This window comes from Capricornis sumatraensis, chromosome 22 (genome assembly GCF_032405125.1).
Source record: "Capricornis sumatraensis isolate serow.1 chromosome 22, serow.2, whole genome shotgun sequence".
NCBI classification, from domain to species: Eukaryota; Metazoa; Chordata; class Mammalia; order Artiodactyla; family Bovidae; genus Capricornis; species Capricornis sumatraensis.
The window spans coordinates 14,712,162-14,731,355 of record NC_091090.1 but is presented as its reverse complement, the minus strand read 5'-3'; the positions used below and the strand labels follow the sequence as shown (position 1 = coordinate 14,731,355).

The 19,194-nt window shown below is 46.1% G+C and overlaps 1 protein-coding gene and 1 non-coding gene across 2 annotated transcripts; one reads left to right on the top strand and one right to left on the bottom strand.

The window, feature by feature from the left end:
• Positions 1-2,989: 2,989 nt before the first annotated feature.
• LHFPL5 (LHFPL tetraspan subfamily member 5) lies at positions 2,990-11,567 on the bottom strand. Its single transcript, XM_068961010.1, has 5 exons — positions 11,156-11,567; positions 6,952-7,260; positions 6,634-6,797; positions 3,558-3,584; positions 2,990-3,004 (listed from the first exon to the last, which is right to left on the bottom strand). Exons 1-5 carry the CDS (start codon positions 11,565-11,567, stop codon positions 2,990-2,992), a joined length of 927 nt encoding a protein of 308 aa, XP_068817111.1.
• Positions 4,574-4,645, top strand: TRNAC-ACA (transfer RNA cysteine (anticodon ACA)). The gene has a single exon. It is a non-coding gene; the product is annotated as a tRNA-Cys (tRNA).
• Positions 11,568-19,194: the final 7,627 nt, after the last annotated feature.

Genomic DNA, 19,194 nt, shown 5'->3' with positions numbered 1-19,194 from the left:
TTTCGTGGCTGCAGCCACCATCTGTGGTGATTCTGGAGCCCAAGAAAATAGACCTTCTCACTGTTTCCATAGCTTCTCTATCTATTTCCCATGAAGTGATGGGACCAGATGCCATGATCTCAGTTTTTTGAATGTTGAGCTTTAAGCCAGCTTTTTCACTCTCCTCTTTCACCTTTAGTTCCTCTTCACTTTCTGCCATAAGGGTGGTGTCATCTGCATATCTGAGGTTATTGATGTTTCTCCTGGCAATCTTGATTCCAGCTTGTGCTTCATCCAGGCCAGCACTTCCTATGATGTACTCTGTGTATAAGTTTAAAAAGTAGGGTGACAATATACAACTTTGACATGCTCCTTTCCCAATTTTGAACTAGTCTGTTGTTCATTGTACAGTACTAACTGTTGCTTCTTGACCTGAATATAGGTTTCTCAGGAGGCAGGTAAGGTGGTCTGGTATTCCCATCTCTTTAAGACTTTTCCACAGTTTGTTTTCCACAGTCAAAGGCTTTAGCATAGTCAAAGAAGCAGAAGTGGATGTTTTTCTGGAATTCTCTTGATTTTTCTGTGATCCAACGGATGTTGGCAATTTGATCTCTGGTTCCTCTGCCTGTTCTAAATCCAGCTTGAACATCTGGAAGTTCACAGTTCACATACTGTTGAAACCAAGCTTGGAGAATTTTGAGCATTACTTTGCTAGCATGTGAAATGAGTGCAATTGTGTAGTAGTTTGAACATTCTTTGGCATTGCCCTTCCTTGGGATTGAAATGAAAATTGACATTTTCCAGTCTTGTGGCCACTGCTGAGTTTTCCAAATTTGCTGGCATATTGAGTGCAACACTTTCACAGCTTCATCTTTCAGGATTTGAAATAGCTCAGCTGGAATTCCATCACCTCCACTAGCTTTGTTCATAGTGATGCTTCCTAAGGCCCACTGGACTTCACATTCCAGGATGCCTGTCTCTAGGTGAGTGATCACACCATCGTGGTTACCTGGGTCATGAAGATCTTTTTTGGTATAGTTCTTGTGTATTTTTGTATAGATCTTGTGTATTCTTGCCACCTCTTAATATCTTCTGCTTCTGTTAGGTCCATACCATTTCTGTCCTTTATCGAGCCCATCTTTGCTTGAAGTGTTCCCTTGGTATCTCTAATTTTCTTGAAGAGATCTCTAGTCTTTCCCATTGTGTTGTTTTCCTCTATTTCTTTGCATTGTTCACTGAGGAAGGCTTTCTTATCTCTCCTTGCTATTCTCTAGAACTCTGGATTGAGATGGATGTATCTTTCCTTTTCTCCTTTACCTGTCACTTCTCTTCTTTTCTCAGCTATTTGTAAGGCCTCCTCAGACAACTGTTTTGCCTTTTTGCATTTCTTTTTCTTGGGGATGGTCTTGACTATGTTGACTATGAGGGCTATTCCATTTCTTCTAAGGGATTTTTGCCCACAGGAGTAGATATAATGGTTATCTGAATTAAATTCGCCCATTCCAGTCCATTTTAGTTCACTGATTCCTAAAATGTTGATGTTCACTCTTGCCATCTCCTGTTTGACCACTTCCAATTTACCTTGATTCAGGGACCTAACATTCCAGGTTCCTATGCAATATTCTTTACAGCATCAGACTTTACTTTCACCACCAGAGACATCCACAGTGGGGCATTGTTTCCCTTTTGGCTCAGCCTCTTCATTCCTTCTGGAGCTATTTCTCTGCTCTTCTCTGGTAGCATATTGGGCATTACCAACCTGGGGAGTTCATCTTTCAGTGTCATATCTTTTTGCCTTTTTATACCGTTCGTGGGGTTCTCAAGGCAAGAAGACTGAAGTGGTTTGCCATTCCCTTCTTCAGTGAACCACGTTTTGTCAGAACTCTCCACCATGACCCGTCTGTCTTGGGTGACCCTACATGTAATGGCTCATGGTTTCATTGAGTTAGATGAGGCTGTGATCCATGTGATCAGTCTGGTTAGTTTCCTGTGATTGTGGTCTTCATTCTTTCCACCCTTGAGGGATGACTACAGGCTCGTGGAAACTTTCTGATCCAGGGGACTGGCTGTGGGGAAAACTGGGTCTTGCCCTGATGGGCAATGCCACGCTCAGTAAGTCTTTAATCCAATTTTCTGCTGATGGACGGGGCTGTGTTCCCTCCCTATAGTTTGGCCTGAGGTCAAACTATAGTAGGGATAATGGCAGTAATGGTGACCTCCTTCAAAAGGACTTATGTCAGCATACCACGGATCCCAGGACTGTGGTATTCAGCGCCCCTGACCCTGCAGCAGGCGACTGTCAACTCACGCCTCTGCCGGAGACTCCCGGACACTCACAGGCAAGTCTGGCTCCCTCTCTTGGGGGGGTCACTGCTCCTTTTTCCTGGGTCCTGATGCACACAAGGTTCTGTTGTGTCCTCCAAGAGTCTGTTTCCTCAGTCCTGGGGAAGTTCTATCATCAAATCCCACTGGTCTTCAAAGTCAGATTCCCTGGAGGTTCTCCCTTTGCCTGATCCCCAGGTTTGGAAATCTGTTGTGGACCCTAGAACTTATGCAACAGTGCAAGAACTTCTCTGGTATAATTGTGCTCCAGTCTGTGGGTCGTCTGCGGCAGCTCTATTGTGGGGCTGACGGCAGCCTCCTCCAAGAGGACTTCTGCCACACACCACGCCTCCCAGGTCTGCTGCAGCCAGAGCCCCTGTCCCCGTGGCAGGTTACATCATCTAATAAGTTTGTTGGGGGGAGGGCAGTACTGATTTACTGTTTTTCAAAAAAGTATGTTTATGTGGTCAAGGATTTGAAGGTTCTTAGAAAAAATTAAAATAGTTAAACTGGAGATATCTCTCCTATCCACACACACTGCCTGAGCAGTTCTGAGTCCTCAGTAAGTGACAGCTGTCAGGAATATGATGCCACTGTGGGCTGCTCCTTCCCTTCCTTCCTCTCTCCCTCCTTCCTTCCCCTCCCCTTTCTTTCTTTTTAAAAGGTCTTCCTTCATGTTCTTGTTAATTCACATCTTAGAAACCTAAAAGACAATAAGGGAATTAACATGTTATGTTTCCTTTTCAACCAGATATTAAAATTGATTAAGTCGTGTTTTGCTTTTTGCTTCAGCTATCAGGAAGCAGGGAACTAAATTTAATACCTAGTACACTAATTCTATTAGCCCAGATTTCTGTAATATTTGTTTTCCTTTCTGTGTCTTTTATGTTTCATTAGGTTTTCCACTATGTCTGTTATAAATCTTCTGAAAATAAGGGTCCAAATTAAACAATAATGACTTCTTAAAACAGTCAACAGTTCTTGTTGGCCAGGCTCCACAAAAAGAAGAGTTTATGAAACCACCTGCCTGTTTTAAATTATTTCTTCTCTCCTTGTGTTTTTCCCACTTGTCAAGACACAAGTAAAACTAGAGGATTCCTGTTTGCCCCTTAGCCCATGCCCCCTCCTACCCCACACTCCACACTCATCCCCCTGCTCCTCTCTCCCTAGGTCCTACAGCACAGCCTCATGAGTCATTCTGCGAGGCTACAGCTCTTCCAAAGGCACACAGACCACCCTCCAGTGGAATTACTCACCAATGCTCCAGCTGCTTCAGACTTCCTCTGCAATGAAAGAGAGAACAAACAGGATGTGTTCACAATCAAGCCTTGTTTCCAGGCTAATTGCCTGCACACTATTCCCTCTTTTATTCTCTATCAAGAAAGCTTGCACTTTTTGTTCATAATGTTTATCAGCTTGTGCTTCCATATTGCATGATCATCTCCCTTAATAGACTTGAGGTCCAAATGTAGACGTCCTCCCTTGTTGGACCTCTGGGCCAGAAGGTGTCAGGGGAGATGGCGGGGCAGATGGATGATATAACGAGTGGAGGCACTAGAAAGACAGAACGTGGAGAGCACTAACATTTAGCCATCACCTACAATATGCGGGTATTGCTGGTGCTTTATATACACTATCTAATCCAGCACAATTTTTTTTTAAGATCTATTTTATTTTTGGCTGTGTTGTGTCCTCCTAGCTGCACATGGGCTTTCTCCCGTTGTGGTGAGTGGGGGCTACTCGTCCCTATAGGATGCGGGCTTCTCACAGAGGTGGTTTCAGAGCATGCGCTGTAGGTGCACGGGCTTCAGTAGTTGCGGCTGTCGGGCCTTCAAGTGTGGGCTCAGTAACCGTGGCGCATGGGCTTAGTTAGTTAGTTGCTCCACAGCATGTGGGATCTTCCTGGATCAGGGATCAAACCAGTGTCCTTAGCATTGGCAGGTGGATTCTTAACCACTAGGCCACCAGGGAAGCCCTTTTATTTTTTTTATTGAGATATGATTTACTAACATAAAATTTACTCATTTAAAGTGTACAGGATGGTGGGTGTTAGCGTATTCACTACATTATGCAACTATCACCACTGATTCTAGAAATTTTCATCACCCCCGCAAAAAACCCTGTGACTTTTAGTGATAACTTCCAATTCCCCTCCCTTCCCAGCCCCAGGGAATTACTAAAATTTACTTTCTGTCTCTTTGGATTTGCCTATTCTGAACATTTTATATAAATCGGATCATACAATATCTAGTCTTTTTTTAATCTGGCTTCTTCCCTTGTGGCTCAGACGGTAAAGCATCTGCCTACAATGCAGGAGACCCAGGTTCGATCCCTGGGTTGGGAAGTTCCCCTGGAGATGGAAATGTATTCTTATCTGGAAAATCCCATGGACGGAGGAGCCCGGTAGGCTACAGTCCGTGGGGTCGCAAAGAGTCAGACACGACTGAGCAACCTCACTTCTTCTTCACTTCACTTCTCTCACTTAACAATGTTTTCTCCCACATTGTAGCAATGACCAGTACATCATTTCTTTTCATGGCTGAAGAATAACTCAGTGTACGGATATACACATTTTGTCATTCAGTCATCAGTAGATACATGAATCTTACAACTACTAGGAACATTTGCACATAAGTTTTTGTGGGCACATATGTTTTCAATTTCCTTGCATATATGCCTAGGAGTGGAATTGCTGGGTCACATGGTAACTGTTTAATCATTTGAAGAGCTGTCATTCTGCTTTCCACAGCAACTGCACAATTTTACATTTTCTCTAGCAGTGTGTGAGGATTCCAATTTCTTCACATGCTCATCAATACTCGATATTATTCACCTTTTCTGTTACAGGCATCCTAATGGGTATAAAATGATATCTTGTTGTTTTGACTTGCATTTTCCTAATGGTTAAGGATGTCAACTATTTTTTCATATGCTTTTTAGCCATTTGTGTATCTTATTTGATGAAAAGTCTATTCAAATCCTTTGCCTATTTAAAAAATTGGGTTATTTTTATTGTTATTGATGAGTTACAAGAGTTTTTAATATATTCTGGATACTAGAATTATGATTATGACTTACAAATATTTTCTCCCTACCCATAGGTTGCCTTGTCACTTTCATTATGATATCCTTTGAAGCACAGAGTTTTCATTTTGAGGAAATCTAGTTTATTTTTTTTTTTCCTTTTGGTACTTGTGCATTAGATGTCAAATATAAGAAATCATTGCCTAATCCAAGGTCTTCTCTAGGAATTTTATAATTTTATATCTTACGTTTAGGTCTTTGATCCATTTTGAGTTAATTTCTGTATATGATGTGTGGTAGGTGGCCCAACTTTATTCTTTCGCATATAAATATCTGGTTATCCCAGCACCATTTATTGAGAAGAGTATTCTTTTCCCCATTAAATGGTCTTGGCACCCTTGTTGAAAATCAATCAGTCGTAGATGCCTGATTTTATTTCTGGACTCTATTTCATTCCATTGTCTATCCTATGCCAGCGCCACACTGACGTGATCATTGTAACTTTCTAGTGAATTTTGAAACCAGGACATGTGTGGCCTCCAACTTTGTTTTTCTTTAAGATTATTTTGGCTATTCTGGGTCTCTTGCATTTCCAAATGACAAGCAGATCCTAAAATCAAGCCAGCTGGGATTTTGATAAAAATTGCATTAAGTCTGTAGACCGGTTTGTGGAGTATTGCCATCTCAACAACATTAAGTCCTCTGATCCATGAACATGGATATTTCCATTTATTTAGGCCTTTAAACGTTTTTTTTAATTTTCACATACAAGTTTTACTTTTTTATTAAATTTATTCCTAAGTATTCTTTTTGTTGCTATCATAAATGAAATTTTTTTAATGTCAAATTCAGATTGTTCATTGCTAATGTATCCAAATACAGTATATTTTTGTATATTATTCTTATATTCTGCAACCTTGCTGAAGTTGTGTATTAGCTTTAATAGTTTTTTAGTGGATTATTTAGGATTTTCCATATACAAAATCATGTCATCTGCTAACAGAGGTGGTTTTACTTCCTCTCCAAACTAGATTTATTTTATTTCATTTTCTTGTCCAGTTTCCCTGGCTATAATCTCTGGTACAATCTTCAGTAGAAGAGCAGACAGCCTTATCTTGTTCTTGAGTACAATCTTGTAAAGTAGGTATTTTTTACAAATGAGGAAAACCCTGCCTCCTACCCCCTAATGAGGGGAAATGAAGCTCAGATCAGAAAACGGATATATGGAGAATCCCAAGGTGACTCTAATCCGAGGGAGCTAGGCTCCCATCACCTGGAGTCCAGGAGCCGTTGCATCTGCGCCCTCACCTGCCTTTCCTCCTTCCAGAGCAACTCATCTCTCTGCTCCCTGTTGCTCCTCTCTCCACCAGCAGACTCCTCTGTTGTTGCAAGACCCAGCCTCAGTACTGCCTTCCACGGGAAGGCCACACCTAGCTCCCCAGGCTGGACCAGGGCTCTCTCCCCTGGAGACCCTGAGAATGCAGGGGGACGAGAGATACTCTTCTATCACAGACAGCCTCTGCCACGTAGGTCTGTCCATGCCTCACCACATGCCAGCCTATAGCCCTCCACTGACCCCTGGGCTCTGGGACAAGAGCTGTGTTTGATTGGTCTGGGTGTCCCTACCCTTGGCCTGGGGACACACCTCAGGCAACTGGCAGAGAGGAAGCCTCAGCTCCCTGGGGTGGAGAGAATTACCTTTTCCATCAGCCTTATAGTCATCAGGGAGCAGCTTGTCCTGGCGGTAGCCCAGCACAAAGGCCAAGAAGGAGAGGATGAGAGCGTCTCCAATGCTGAGGATGGCAAGCATGAAGGCCCAGCGGATGGTGCAGTGACCCAGCGTGTATTTGCCTGTCTGCTCCCCACACATGCGCCGTACCTCACTTGAGTCCCAGCCGTCTGGGTAGACCAGGCAGCCGATCATCAGGCCTGTGGCTGAGGGGGCAGGGGAGGTGCACATGGCGTCAGGCTGGGGAAGCTCGGTCTGCTCCCTCCCACCTTGCACTGCTGTTACCGTGCCACCTCCCTTCTTGTGTTAACAGCCTTGAGAGGCACAAGAGGCAAGCTGCTGCCACCCTTGTAGAACAAAGAGGAGAAAACTGAGGCTCCAAGAGCTCAAGCCATCTGCCCCTGGGAGCCACTGGTCAGGGATGAAGGTCAGCAGATCAAACAAAAAGCACAACAAAGTATAAAGATCAATATACCAGATCCCACCTTCCCACCTAGATGAATGCCTCCTTTGTTTTTTTCTAGGAGGAGCTGATTTATTAATACAGACTTCTCTTACAGATCACAAAATACTTTATATACCATTTTTCTGTCAATCCTTACAACAGTTCTGTGAAGTAGGCCATGTGTTAATATCCCATTTTACAGACTAGAAAACTGAGGTCCCAGAGAAACCAAGTGAGTTACCCAGTCCTTTAGCGATGGCAGAGCCAAGACCTGCACCTGCAACTCCTGACTTTCTTGGCTTCAAAGTTAATTCCCCCAGACTCCCAGACAAACATCTCTCCAAAGAGCTGAATGTATTTAGCGGTGACATTTCAGACCCAGTGACAAACAGGAAGATACTTAGGGTGGTTACTCTAGGGATTACCCTCCCTGAACCCTTTGGTAAAACCTGTGGCCTCCCCTACTTGGTGTGTGATGAGTCCTCTGGCGCCTGGCGTGGCCTCCTTCTCCTATAGCACCTCCCTATAGCGGTTTCAGAAGAGAGCCCAGGGTCTCTGGCTTGGAAACAGGCTCCTTCTGTGGTGCCACAGTGCTGTATGAGCACCGCACCCATCCGCCTAGTAGGGGGAGCCACCCCACTGTAGGGTCTCAGGGCTCTAAGCAGAGGCCGGCGTGGTATTCTCAAGCAAGCTTCCTTACCACTTCTGACTTCCAGTCTCTTGCTGGAAAAATAAGAATAATAATACCTGACTCAGAGCAGGGTTATGAGGATTAAATGTGATTCAGTGTTTACTGCAGTGTCTGGTCATGACTGAGCGACTTCACTTTCGCTTTTCACTTTCATGCACTGGAGAAGGAAATGGCACCCCACTCCAGTGTTCTTGCCTGGAGGATCCCAGGGACGGGGGAGCCTGGTGGGCTGCCGTCTATGGGGTCGCACAGAGTCGGACACGACTGACGCAACTTAGCAGCAGCAGCAGCAGCAGTGTCTGGTATATGGTAAGTGGCCAGTTAATGTTAGTTGTTGCTACTATTATTGTCACTCAAGTCAGATGGAAGCACCCTCAATGGATGTCGCTGTCATTGGAGCTGTTCACAAATATTCAAGGTACATAACAGGATTATACTTCCTTGCCTCCCTCCCTTGAAGTTGTGTGCATGCGTGCGTGCATTCTCAGTTGCTCAGTCCAACTCTTTGTGACCCCATGGAGTATAGCCTACCGGGCTCCTCCGTCCATGGAATTTTCCAGGCAAGGATACTGGTGCAGGTTGCCATTTCCTGCTCCAGAGGATCTTCCTGACCCAGGAATCAAACTCATGTTTCCTGCATCTCCTGCATTGGTAAGCAGATTCTTAACTACTGAGCAACCTAGGAAGTCCTCCTTGAAGTTAGGCTAGGTCATAAAGATTCCTTAAGCCAATAAGTGAACAGAGATGCTGTGTGCTTTTCCAGGCCAGAGCATTTAACTGCTGTTGGAGACTTTCCAGAGCTCTTTCTCTTTGCAATGATGACAGCCAGATGACAGCTGATGCTCCACCAGACTGGGCTCTGGAAGAGAACAGTGAGAGCCAAACCCTTCACTGATCCTCAACGAGTGTGTACCGTGATCAAGAAATAAACCTTTGTCCTAACTCACGAAGATCTGGGAATTGTTACTGTGGCATCATCCCATCCATCCCTGACTGAAAAAGCTGTTTTGGGTTTTCACATTTACCGAGCACCTACCACATGTCAGGCCTTGTGCAAGATGCATTATAACATCCCATTCCTGCAAGAGCCCTGTATTTCTGCCGTCTTCGACAGATGAAGTCACCAGAACTCAGAGAGATGTGTACCGTGCTCTAGTTGTGTTTTTAGGAGCTGGGATCACCCTCAGCCTACACCTGGCATCCAGAAGTTCAATTAACTTTAAGCGGCAGCTCCTCACTGCCCCACTCATCAGTCCCCTTTCCCTTCTCCTGCGCCCTTCTCTGGTCCTTAATTTTGTCAAGATTAAGCTAACTGGTTTAGGGCTCCTCTAATGGAGGAAGCTCTCAGTGACTGGCTGTGGGACACACCTCCTCCTCATCCCTCCCTTTGCCGCCCCCTCCTTTCCCCAGCACCAAAGAATGGAACACAACACCACCTTTGTTCTCCCCCAACATAAATGTTTCATGGGATGGCACCCGGCCACCTGTGCTATCAGTGTCTTCAGCTCCATGACCCAGACAAGGATCTGACTCAAATAGCCTGGTGATCCCTCCCTGACCCAGGCCCTCCCAGCACTGCTCGTTCAGCAAATGGCACCTGTTGCAGGAGGTTGGGGGAGTGGGACAATGCAGAGAATGAGAGAGGGAGGGTGGTGTTTCCAGCATCCCATTGCTCTGGAGGACCAGCTGGCAAGCATGCCAGGGTCCATTCTCCTCCTCTTTGTCACAAAACTGCTAAATCTTCATCCTCCCTTCTCTCTCCCCACTGCCCACTCAAGCCCACCAAGACTTGGCTCATCTCTGCCCCTGCCTCTTCCTCACCGTTTAGATAGACTACAGAGAAAGGGAGATGGCAAGAGGATTGGGAAGGCAGCTGTGGAACCAGGTCAGTAGCCTGAGTACAAGATTCAGAGTTTGAAGGTTCTGTCTCTCACGACTTGTGTGCTAAAATGCAAGTTACCCGGTAGGAGCCTCATCTATCAGATGGGAGGAAAACCCACCTCACTGGGTCATGATGAGGCTCCTCATCTAGTTCTTGGGACTCACTGCCATAATTCTCCTATTTCCTTCGTTGCCAGGTGATCTATTACACAGTCTTGGCCAAGTCTTGTCTTCTCTCATCCCCAGATCCCTCATTTATAGTTGGGGGGAGGATGCTCTAGCTCTCTAGAGCCCCCTCCAACTCTGACTGTCCTAAGTTTGTGTGTTTGGTGGTCTGGGATTCAGTTCCCTGTTCCATTCCCCCTGCTAAGGAGAACACTGCTTCTCATTCTAACCAATGATGTCAAGATGATTTCATTCTAGTCTGCAGTCCCCAACAAGGCTCCTGGACATGTCCCTCGTATGGACAGTCTGTGTGTGGTGCTTGGAGTGCGGAGGGACCAAGGGCGGCAGGACAAGGTCTTAGGTAGGCATCCCTTCCTGGGCTCTAGAGGACAGCAGGACCAGCTGACCCCCAGGACCCAGATGCCCATCTGTAGCCAGAAGCAGGAAAAGAGGGGCAGAGAAGGCCTTGCGTCTGAGCACCACAAGTAGCCACCCATCCCACATAGTTCTAAAAGACCCTACTTCCCTCCCCCACCACAAAATATCACCTCCACTCACTGCCTCAAGTGCTCACACTTGCTGTATCAAGGATGGAATCCTGGAATTAGGGAACAAAGACTTTCACTCTACCATGAGTGATTTGCTCCTGGGCAAGTCACTTCCCCTCTCTGGACCTCAGTTCCTGATCTATAAGATGAGAGAGTTGAACCATTTGACCTTTAAAGTCGTTTTGGTCTCGGCCATCCTGAGACTTGTTACTCTTCAGAAGCATCTGAAGAGCACAGAGTATGGCTGGGCTATACAGGACAACAGCTGAGTTGGAGACTCAGCAACTCCAGGGAAGGAGGGATGCTGCACCTGCTCCTGTGGCCTTGGGGCGGGGCGAGGGGCTCCCTGCCCTCCCACCATCCCTGCTCACCCGCAGCCAGCTGCATCCACGCACAGATCTTGTAGACAGTGGCCGTGTTGCAGACGAAGAACAGGCTGAAGCAGATGATGGAGCCAATGACGAGGAACATGGCCAAGGCCACAAAGAACATGGCAGTCTTGAAGGCTCTAGAAGGGATAGAGGAGAAGTCCAGCGGGCCACCCTTGCAGATAAGCTCAGAAGAGAGCACGTTGCCCACGCAGTAGGAGAAAAGGCCAAAATAGCCCGCCTGGGGCGTGTTGACGCTGTCACCGATCCAGTAGGGCTGGATGAAGAGCGCCATGACCAGCACGGAGAAGCAGATGGTGAGCGTGCCCCACATCACGCCCACGGCCCTCGAGTTACGCACGTAGTTGGTGTGGTAGATCTTGGCTGCCTCCTGGGCAGGCAGCAACTTTACCATCGTGAGGGCGCTGGGTCCTGGGGTGGGGACTTGGGGGCTGGAAGTGGCTTTGCGAACGGATAGAGGCCCAGAAGTGGGTCACCCCCTTAGCTGGGTGTGGGGAGGAGGCTGAGGTCAGGGAGTGTGACCTTGGCTTCTCCTAGGGAAGCTTGTCCAGGGGCTGTGTCTGCTCTGCTCGAGCCGGCCTGCCTCGGGTCTCCTGCCTCCCCTCAAACCCGCCGGGGTCCCGGGCCTGCGGGTGCCGCCCTGCCCCGCCCCCTTCCAGCCGAGAGCCCCAGGGAGCTCCGCCCCCTTCGCTTGTCCCGGCTCCGCCCCGCTCCCTCCACCGCGCGCGCAGCTTTCAGCACCGTGGCCAGCGCCTCGGGCCCCGCGGCAGAGGAGAGGGCAGAGCGGCCGCCCCACCCACTCCACAAGCCTGCGCCTTGGAATCAAGGCCCCTCTTCACCCTCCGGAGCCGGGCTGGCAAGGACCGAAAGGGCGGGGCGGTGGTTGTCACCTTCCTTTCGCTCGGTGTCCTGCCGCCAAACCACTTCTAGAGCGCAGTCCCCAGCCCAGCCCATCCTTCCCTGATTCCCTGTATGTTCTCCTGGAACCTCCAATCCCTCTGAGGCCAGCAAAGTCTTCCGGGTCACTGGTTTCCCCTCCCTATATCATTCAGGGGACAATTACTAAGAGCCTTCTGCGTATTGAGCCCTGTGTTGGAGGCAAGAACCATATACTAAAAAGAACGGGGCCCCTGCTCTCAAGGACAGTGAGGTATTTACATATATGTAAATATATATATGAAATGCAGACTGATAGTGTGATAATAGAACCGACTACACAAAGAACGGTCCTTATGAGTCTTCTCAGACTTTAACATATGCTTTTTGTTCAATACAATGTCTTTCATTTCTTGTGTATGTTTTTGTTGCATATTTCTTTTTTTATTTACTTTTATAAGCATAGTTGATTTACAATGTTGTGTTAATTTCTGCTGTCACTCAAGGTACATATGTACATTCTTTTTTATAGTCTTTTCCATTATGGTTTATCCCAGGAGATATATAGATATGGATATGTATATGTGTGTATATATATTTATATATATATTTTTTAATTTACTTATTTGGCTGTACCAGGACTTAGTTGAGACACGTGAGATCTTTTCGGTGTGGCACACAGAATCTTTAGTTGCAGCATTCAAACTCTTTGTTTTGGCATGCGGGAGCAGGGATCCAACCCAGGCCCCCTGCATTCAGAGAATGGAGTCTTAGCCACTGGACCACCAGGGAAGTCCCTATCCCAGGATATTGAACATAGTTTCCTCCCTATATCATTCAGGGGACAATTACTATGAGCCTTCTGCATACTGAGCCCTATGTTGGAGGCAAGAACCATAAACTAAAAAGAATGGGGCCCCTGCTCTCAAGGACAGTGAGGATTTACATATATGTAAATATATATTTGAAATGCAGACTGATAGTGTGATAATAGAACCGACTACACAAAGAACGGTCCTTATGAGTCTTCTCAGACTTTAACATATGCTTTTGTACAGTAGGACCTTCTTGTTTATCCATTCTATATAAATAGTTTTCCTCTAGTAACTCCAAATTCCCAGTCCATCCCTGCTCCTCCACACCTTTGCTTATTCCTTTTCCCCCTTCTTTTTCAAAATACCTGTATTTTTCCTAAATGTATAGGCAAATTCATGATTAATATACATGCATAGGAAAATTCAAGAAAGTTACATAAAAGAATAAAAATCACTCATAACCCAAAAATGGGAGCTAAAGACAAACAAAATCATTTCACAAACATTCACTTCAGCTTTAGATAGATCTGAATTTAAGTCAGCCACTTGTTAGTTGACTCAAGTTAGACGGTCAGATTGATTATATTCTTTGCAGCCAAAATGGAGAAGCTCTATATAGCCAGCAAAAACATAACCGGGAGCTGACTATGGTTCAGATGATGAACTCCTTATTTCAAAATTCAGACTTAAATTGAAGAGGGTAGGGAAAACCACTAGACCATTCAGGTATGACCTACATCAAATCCCTTACAATTATACAAATAGATTAAAATGGAAGTGACAAATAGATTCAAGGGATTAGATCTGATAGAGTGCCTGAAGAACTATGGACAGATGTTTGTGACATTGTACAGGAGGCAGGGATCAAGACCATCCCCATGAAAAAGAAATGCAGAAAGATCAAATGGTTGTGTAAGGAGGCCTTACAAATAGCTAAGAATAGAAGAGAATCTAAAGGCAAAGGAGAAAAGGAAAGATATACCTATTAGAATGCAAAGTTCCAAAGAATAGCAAGGAGAGATAGGAAAGCCTTCCTCAGTGATCAGTACAAAGAAATAGAGGAAAACAACAGAATGGGAAAGAACTAGAGATCTCTTCAAGAAAATCAGAGATACCAAGGGAGCATTTCATGCAAAGATGGGCACAATAAAGGACAGAAATGGTATGGATCTAACAGAAGCAGAAGATATTAGGAAGAGATGACAAGAATACACAGAAGAACTATACTTCTTCATGACCCAGGTAACCACCACAATGTGATCACTCACCTAGAGACAGATATCCTGGAATGCAAAGTCAAGTGGGCCTTAGGAAGCATCACTAAAAACAAAGCTAGAGGAGGTGATGGAATTCCAGTTGCGCTATTTCAAATCCTTAAAGATGATGCTGTTAAAGTGCTGCACTCAATATGCCAGCAAATTTGGAAAATTTAGCAGTGACCACAGGACTGGAAAAGGTCAATTTTCATTCTAATCCCAAAGAAAGACAATGCCAAAGAATATTCAAACTACCACACAATTATACTCATCTCACATGCCAGTAAAGTAATTCTCAAAATTCTCCAAGCCAGGCTTCAACAGTACGTGAACCATGAACTTCCAGATGTACAAGCTGGATTTAGAAAAGGCAGAGGAACAAGATCAAATTGCCAACATCCACTGGGTCATCAGAAAAGCAAGAAAGTTCCAGAAAAACATCTATTTCTGCTTTATTAACTAAACCAAAGCCTTTGACTGTGTGGATCACAATAAACTGGAAAATTCTTCAAGAGATGGGAATACCAGACCACCTTACCTGCCTTCCGAGAAACCTATATGCAGGTCAGGAAGCAACAGTTGGTACTGGACATGGAACAGCAGACCGATTCCAAATTGGGAAAGAAGTACATCAAGGCTGTATATTGTCACCCTGCTTATTTAACTTATATGCAGAGTACATCATGAGGAACGCTGGGCTGGAAGAAGCACAAGCTGGAATCAAGATTGCTGGGAGAAATAGCAATAACCTCAGATATGCAGATGACACCACCCTTATGGCAGAAATCAAAGAAGAACTAAAGAGGTTCTTCATGCAGGTGAAAGAGGAGAGCGAAACATCTGACTTAAAACTCAACATTCAAAAAACGAAGATCATGGTATCCAGACCCATCACTTCATGCAAATAGATGGGGAAACAATGGAAACAGTGACACACTTTATTTTGGGGGGCTCCAAGATCACTGCAGATGGTAATTGCAGCCATTAAATTAAAAGACACTTGCTCCTTAGAAGAAAAGTGATGACCAACCTAGACAGAATATTAAAAAGCAGAGACGTTACTTTGCTGACAAAGGTCCGTCTAGTCAAAGCTATGGTTTTTCCAGTAGTCATGTATGGATGTGAGAGTTTGACTACAAAGAAAGCTGAGTGGTGAAGAACTGATGCTTTTGAACTGTGATATTGGAAAAGATTCTTGACAGTCCCTTGGACTGTAAGGAGATTAAACCAGTCAATCCTAAAGGATATCAGGCCTGAATATTCATTGGAAGGAGTGATGCTGAAGCTGAAACTCCAATACTTTGGCCACATGATGTGAAGAGCTGACTCATTGGAAAAGACCCTGATGCTGGGAAAGATTGAAGGCATGAGAAGGGGACGACAGAGGATGAGGTGGTTGTATGGCATCACTGGCTCGATGGACATGAGCTTGAGCAAGCTCAGGGAGTTGGTGATGGACAAGGAAGCCTGGCATGCTGCAGTCCATGGGGTCGCAAAGAGTCAGACACAACTGAGTGACTGAACAGAACCTGAACTTGTTAATTGAGGGTTTAGCTTCCTGAGCCTCAGTTTATTCATCTATAAGATGAGTATGATAATAGTATCTATCACATACCGGTTAGGTAAAATAACATATGGAAAATGTTTAACCCAGGGCCTCACATATAAAAATGCTCAAAAATGTTTTTTATTATTATCTTTGTTAACATTTTGGTGTATTCCCCTCTTTCTGGACATAGTACTTTATACAGTTGGATAATAATGTATATACATTTGTGCTCAGTCGTGTTCAACTTTTTGCGACCCCATGAACTATATAGCCTGTGAGGTTCCTCTGTTCATGGGATTTTCCAGACAAGAATACTGGAGTGGGTTGCTGTTTCCTTCTCCAGTTTACATTTGAGGTGAGGTGAAGTTGCTCAGTCGTGTCCAACTCTTTGCAACCCCATAGACTGTAGCCTACCAGGCTCCTCTGTCCATGGGATTTTCCAAGCAAGAGTACTGGAGTGGGTTGCCATTTCCTTCTCCAGAGGATCTTCCCAACCCATTGATAGAACCCAGGTTTCCCACATTGTAGGCAGACGCTTTACTGTCTGAGCCAACGGGGAAGCCTTTAGTATCCAATTATTTTCACTTAGCATTTCACCATCAGTGTTTTTTCACATTACTAGTTTTTCAAAAATGTGATCTTTAATCTTTATGTAATTGTTTAATTATTCCTCTCCTTGGGGGTATTTCAACAGTTTCCCATTTTTCACTATTAAAAAGAACCCTGCCTGAAGCATATTGTGCTGTTAACCTGTGTTTCCTCTTAAATTTCTTCAGTTTTGTGATTAGTCCTCACCATCAGATTGAAAGTTCAACAAGACATGGCCTGTATCTCCACCATCGGGCTGGGAGCTTCTCCAGAGTAGGGGCTGTATGTTCCCCCCTTCAGAAAAGGCCCTAACCTGGTGCCAGGCTGTTTGGGACTGCTGCTGCTGCTGCTAAGTCACTTCTGTCATGTCCGACTCTATGCGACCCCATAGATGGCAACCCACCAGGCTCCCTTGTCCCTGGAATTCTCCAAGCAAGAACACTGGAGTGGGTTGCCATTGCCTTCTCCAATGCATGAAAGTGAAAAATGAAAGTGAAGTCATTGAGTCGTGTTTGACTCTTCGAGACCCCATGGACTGCAGCCTACCAGGCTCCTCCATCCATGGGATTTTCCAGGCAAGAGTACTGGAGTCAGGTGCCACTGCCTTCTCCGTGTTCAGGACTAGCAGACACCTTTTGTTTGGCCTGATCAGTCTTTGAGAGAAGCCTCTCCTGCTTTCTGAGGTTCCGGTGAGACAGCCATCTCATGTAGATGGAATCAAACCATCTGTGTTCTTTTGTCCACGGGTTTTCTCAATCAGTATTATGGGGAATTCCTTTTTTAAAACTGATTTATTTATCTGGCTATGCTGGGTCTTAGTTGCAGCATGTGGAATCTTTTAGCTGTGGCATGTGGGATCTAGTTCCCTGAGCAGGGATTGAACACGGGGCCCCTGCATTGGGAGGGCAGAGTCTTAGCCACTGGACCACAGGGAAGTCCCTCATTCAACATTACGTATGTGAGAGAAACACATATGATCGCATGTGGGAATCAGAAATCAATTCTTTTTTGAGGGGGGGAAAAGCCAAAGCAAAACACTCTTTAGATTGGGGAAGGGGTGGTTAGACCATATGAGGTTTGGGTACAAAAAGTCCTTAACTACTTCTTGCTTGTATTTTGGAAGCACACAAACATTATCAAAGTTCTTCTTGCTATATTCTTTGTTTGGAATGGAAAAATCTGCATTCTTTCACCTCTGGAAAGGTAGCCATGACCCGCTGGCAATACTAGGACTGATGCATTTTGATAGAAAGAGCTCTTTGGTTCCAGTTCCTTCCCCAGCCTCCTCATCTTGACTTGGGAGAAGGAACAGTGTGGTGGGGAAGGGCCAGGATAAGCTCACGGGGAAAAGTGGTTGAAAACACTAAGCCCCATAAAAAAAAAAAAAAAGAGAGAGAGAAGACTATTTCTTTCATCAATGGCATTTCCAGGTCTCTGGAATTGGGTGGGCTTCTCTCATTTTGAGGATGTCCTGGCTGGTTCCTTCAGCTGCTCCTCTCTAGGCCACCCTCAGTGCTATAAGGGTGAAAGGTCGCTATGTTGCCTGAACAGCCCCCATGTGTCAGGCACTTCTGTGGGATTTCACATACACTGTCTTATTCAATTCTGACCTTCCTAAGAGCCATTGACCTCTTTGCCTCGATAAGAAAACAGGTTCACAGAGATTACAAATTTAAATAACCCGTCCAAGTTCGTGCAGCTAGTTATGGTGAGTTTTGAAGTCAAGTCTGTCTGGATAAAGGCAACCCAGTCTGGGGCCTCCCCAAGTTGGCTGTCTTCCACTTCCTGGGGTGGGGGAGGGGTACTCTGCCACAATAGCCAGCCCTCCAGGGAAAGCCAATCCCTCCCACACCTGAGCACACTCAGGCAGCTGTGCCCTTCCCAGCCTTCACCCCGGGCCAGCAGAGGCCAAAGGGACCTTTTCATCCTCAGCCAGGACTAACAACTGCTCAGGCACACACGTGGCCTTGGGTAGCGGACAGGGCGAGCAGAAGAGTGGAAGCTTTATCGAAAGGGGCGAGTCTCTGATGCTGGCTGCAGATATTAAGTGCAGTGGACAGGAAGCGGGAGAGAGTTGTTGGAGAAGGACCTCCTGAGAGTCCCGGAATCATTCCTGCAGGCATCCCCCAGTGGGCGGGTTGGGGGGTGGGACACCCAGGGCAGGACGCCCAGAGCGAGGCGGAACCCCCCTGCCAGCGGCCACAGAGCCGGCCAGCCCCAGGCTCCTGGGCCTGCCGGAAAAGCCCAGGGGGGCCTGAGACCCCTCCTCGCCTGAGCCCGATACTGCCACATACCTGGGTTTGGGTGGGGTCAAAAGCAGGACCCAGACTCGGTGAGGCAAGAGAGGGGTCTAGGGAGAAAGGTTAAAGGAGGTGCTCACACTCTAGGTATCTCTGTTGCCTCACCCGAGTCCCAGCCCTGCCAGGGAGCTCAAGGCGCCAGAGGTGAATAATAGCAGTGAGCAGGTGTTGCAGCTAACGTGCTGCTCATGTGCGAAGCCCTGTTCCAGGCTATAGGTAGTTTGTGTATAACATGTTAAATCACTTAACGCTCACAGCTCTTACCAGTTGACAGATAAGGAGACTGAAACAGAACTGGTAACTTGCCTAGCTAATAACTCCTACAGGCAAAGGTGCCCCTGGGTCCCCTCTCTTAGCCAGGCCGCCACGTCACACCACCCCCAACACACACATACACACACACACACACTCACACAAAAGGTAGGGGTGCCAGGTGGCACCCAGTAGCTTATCAGGACCCCACCCCAGCAGGCTGGCCACAGCTGGGCCTCTGCCCACGGCAGGCCCTGTGGGACTGGGAAGGCGGGTCACATGCGCACGAGGCCTCTTTTATAGCCCCACCACCCCCTCTGGCTCCGTCTTTTGCCACCTGACCTGACCTGCCGGCTGTGACCTACACCAGCTGTGCCCACTCATC

Bases quoted from the DNA above. Each gene is read 5' to 3' on its own strand.
- LHFPL5 (XM_068961010.1), bottom strand. From the start codon at position 11,567: ATGGTAAAGTTGCTGCCTGCCCAGGAGGCAGCCAAGATCTACCACACC. The intron at 7,261-11,155 runs GTGAGCAGGGAT...CTGCCCCCTCAG, and splicing joins GTGGATGCAGCTGGCTGCGG to CCACAGGCCTGATGATCGGC. The intron at 3,585-6,633 runs GTGAGGGCGCAG...CTTTCATTGCAG, and splicing joins TCTGGAAGGAGGAAAGGCAG to AGGAAGTCTGAAGCAGCTGG.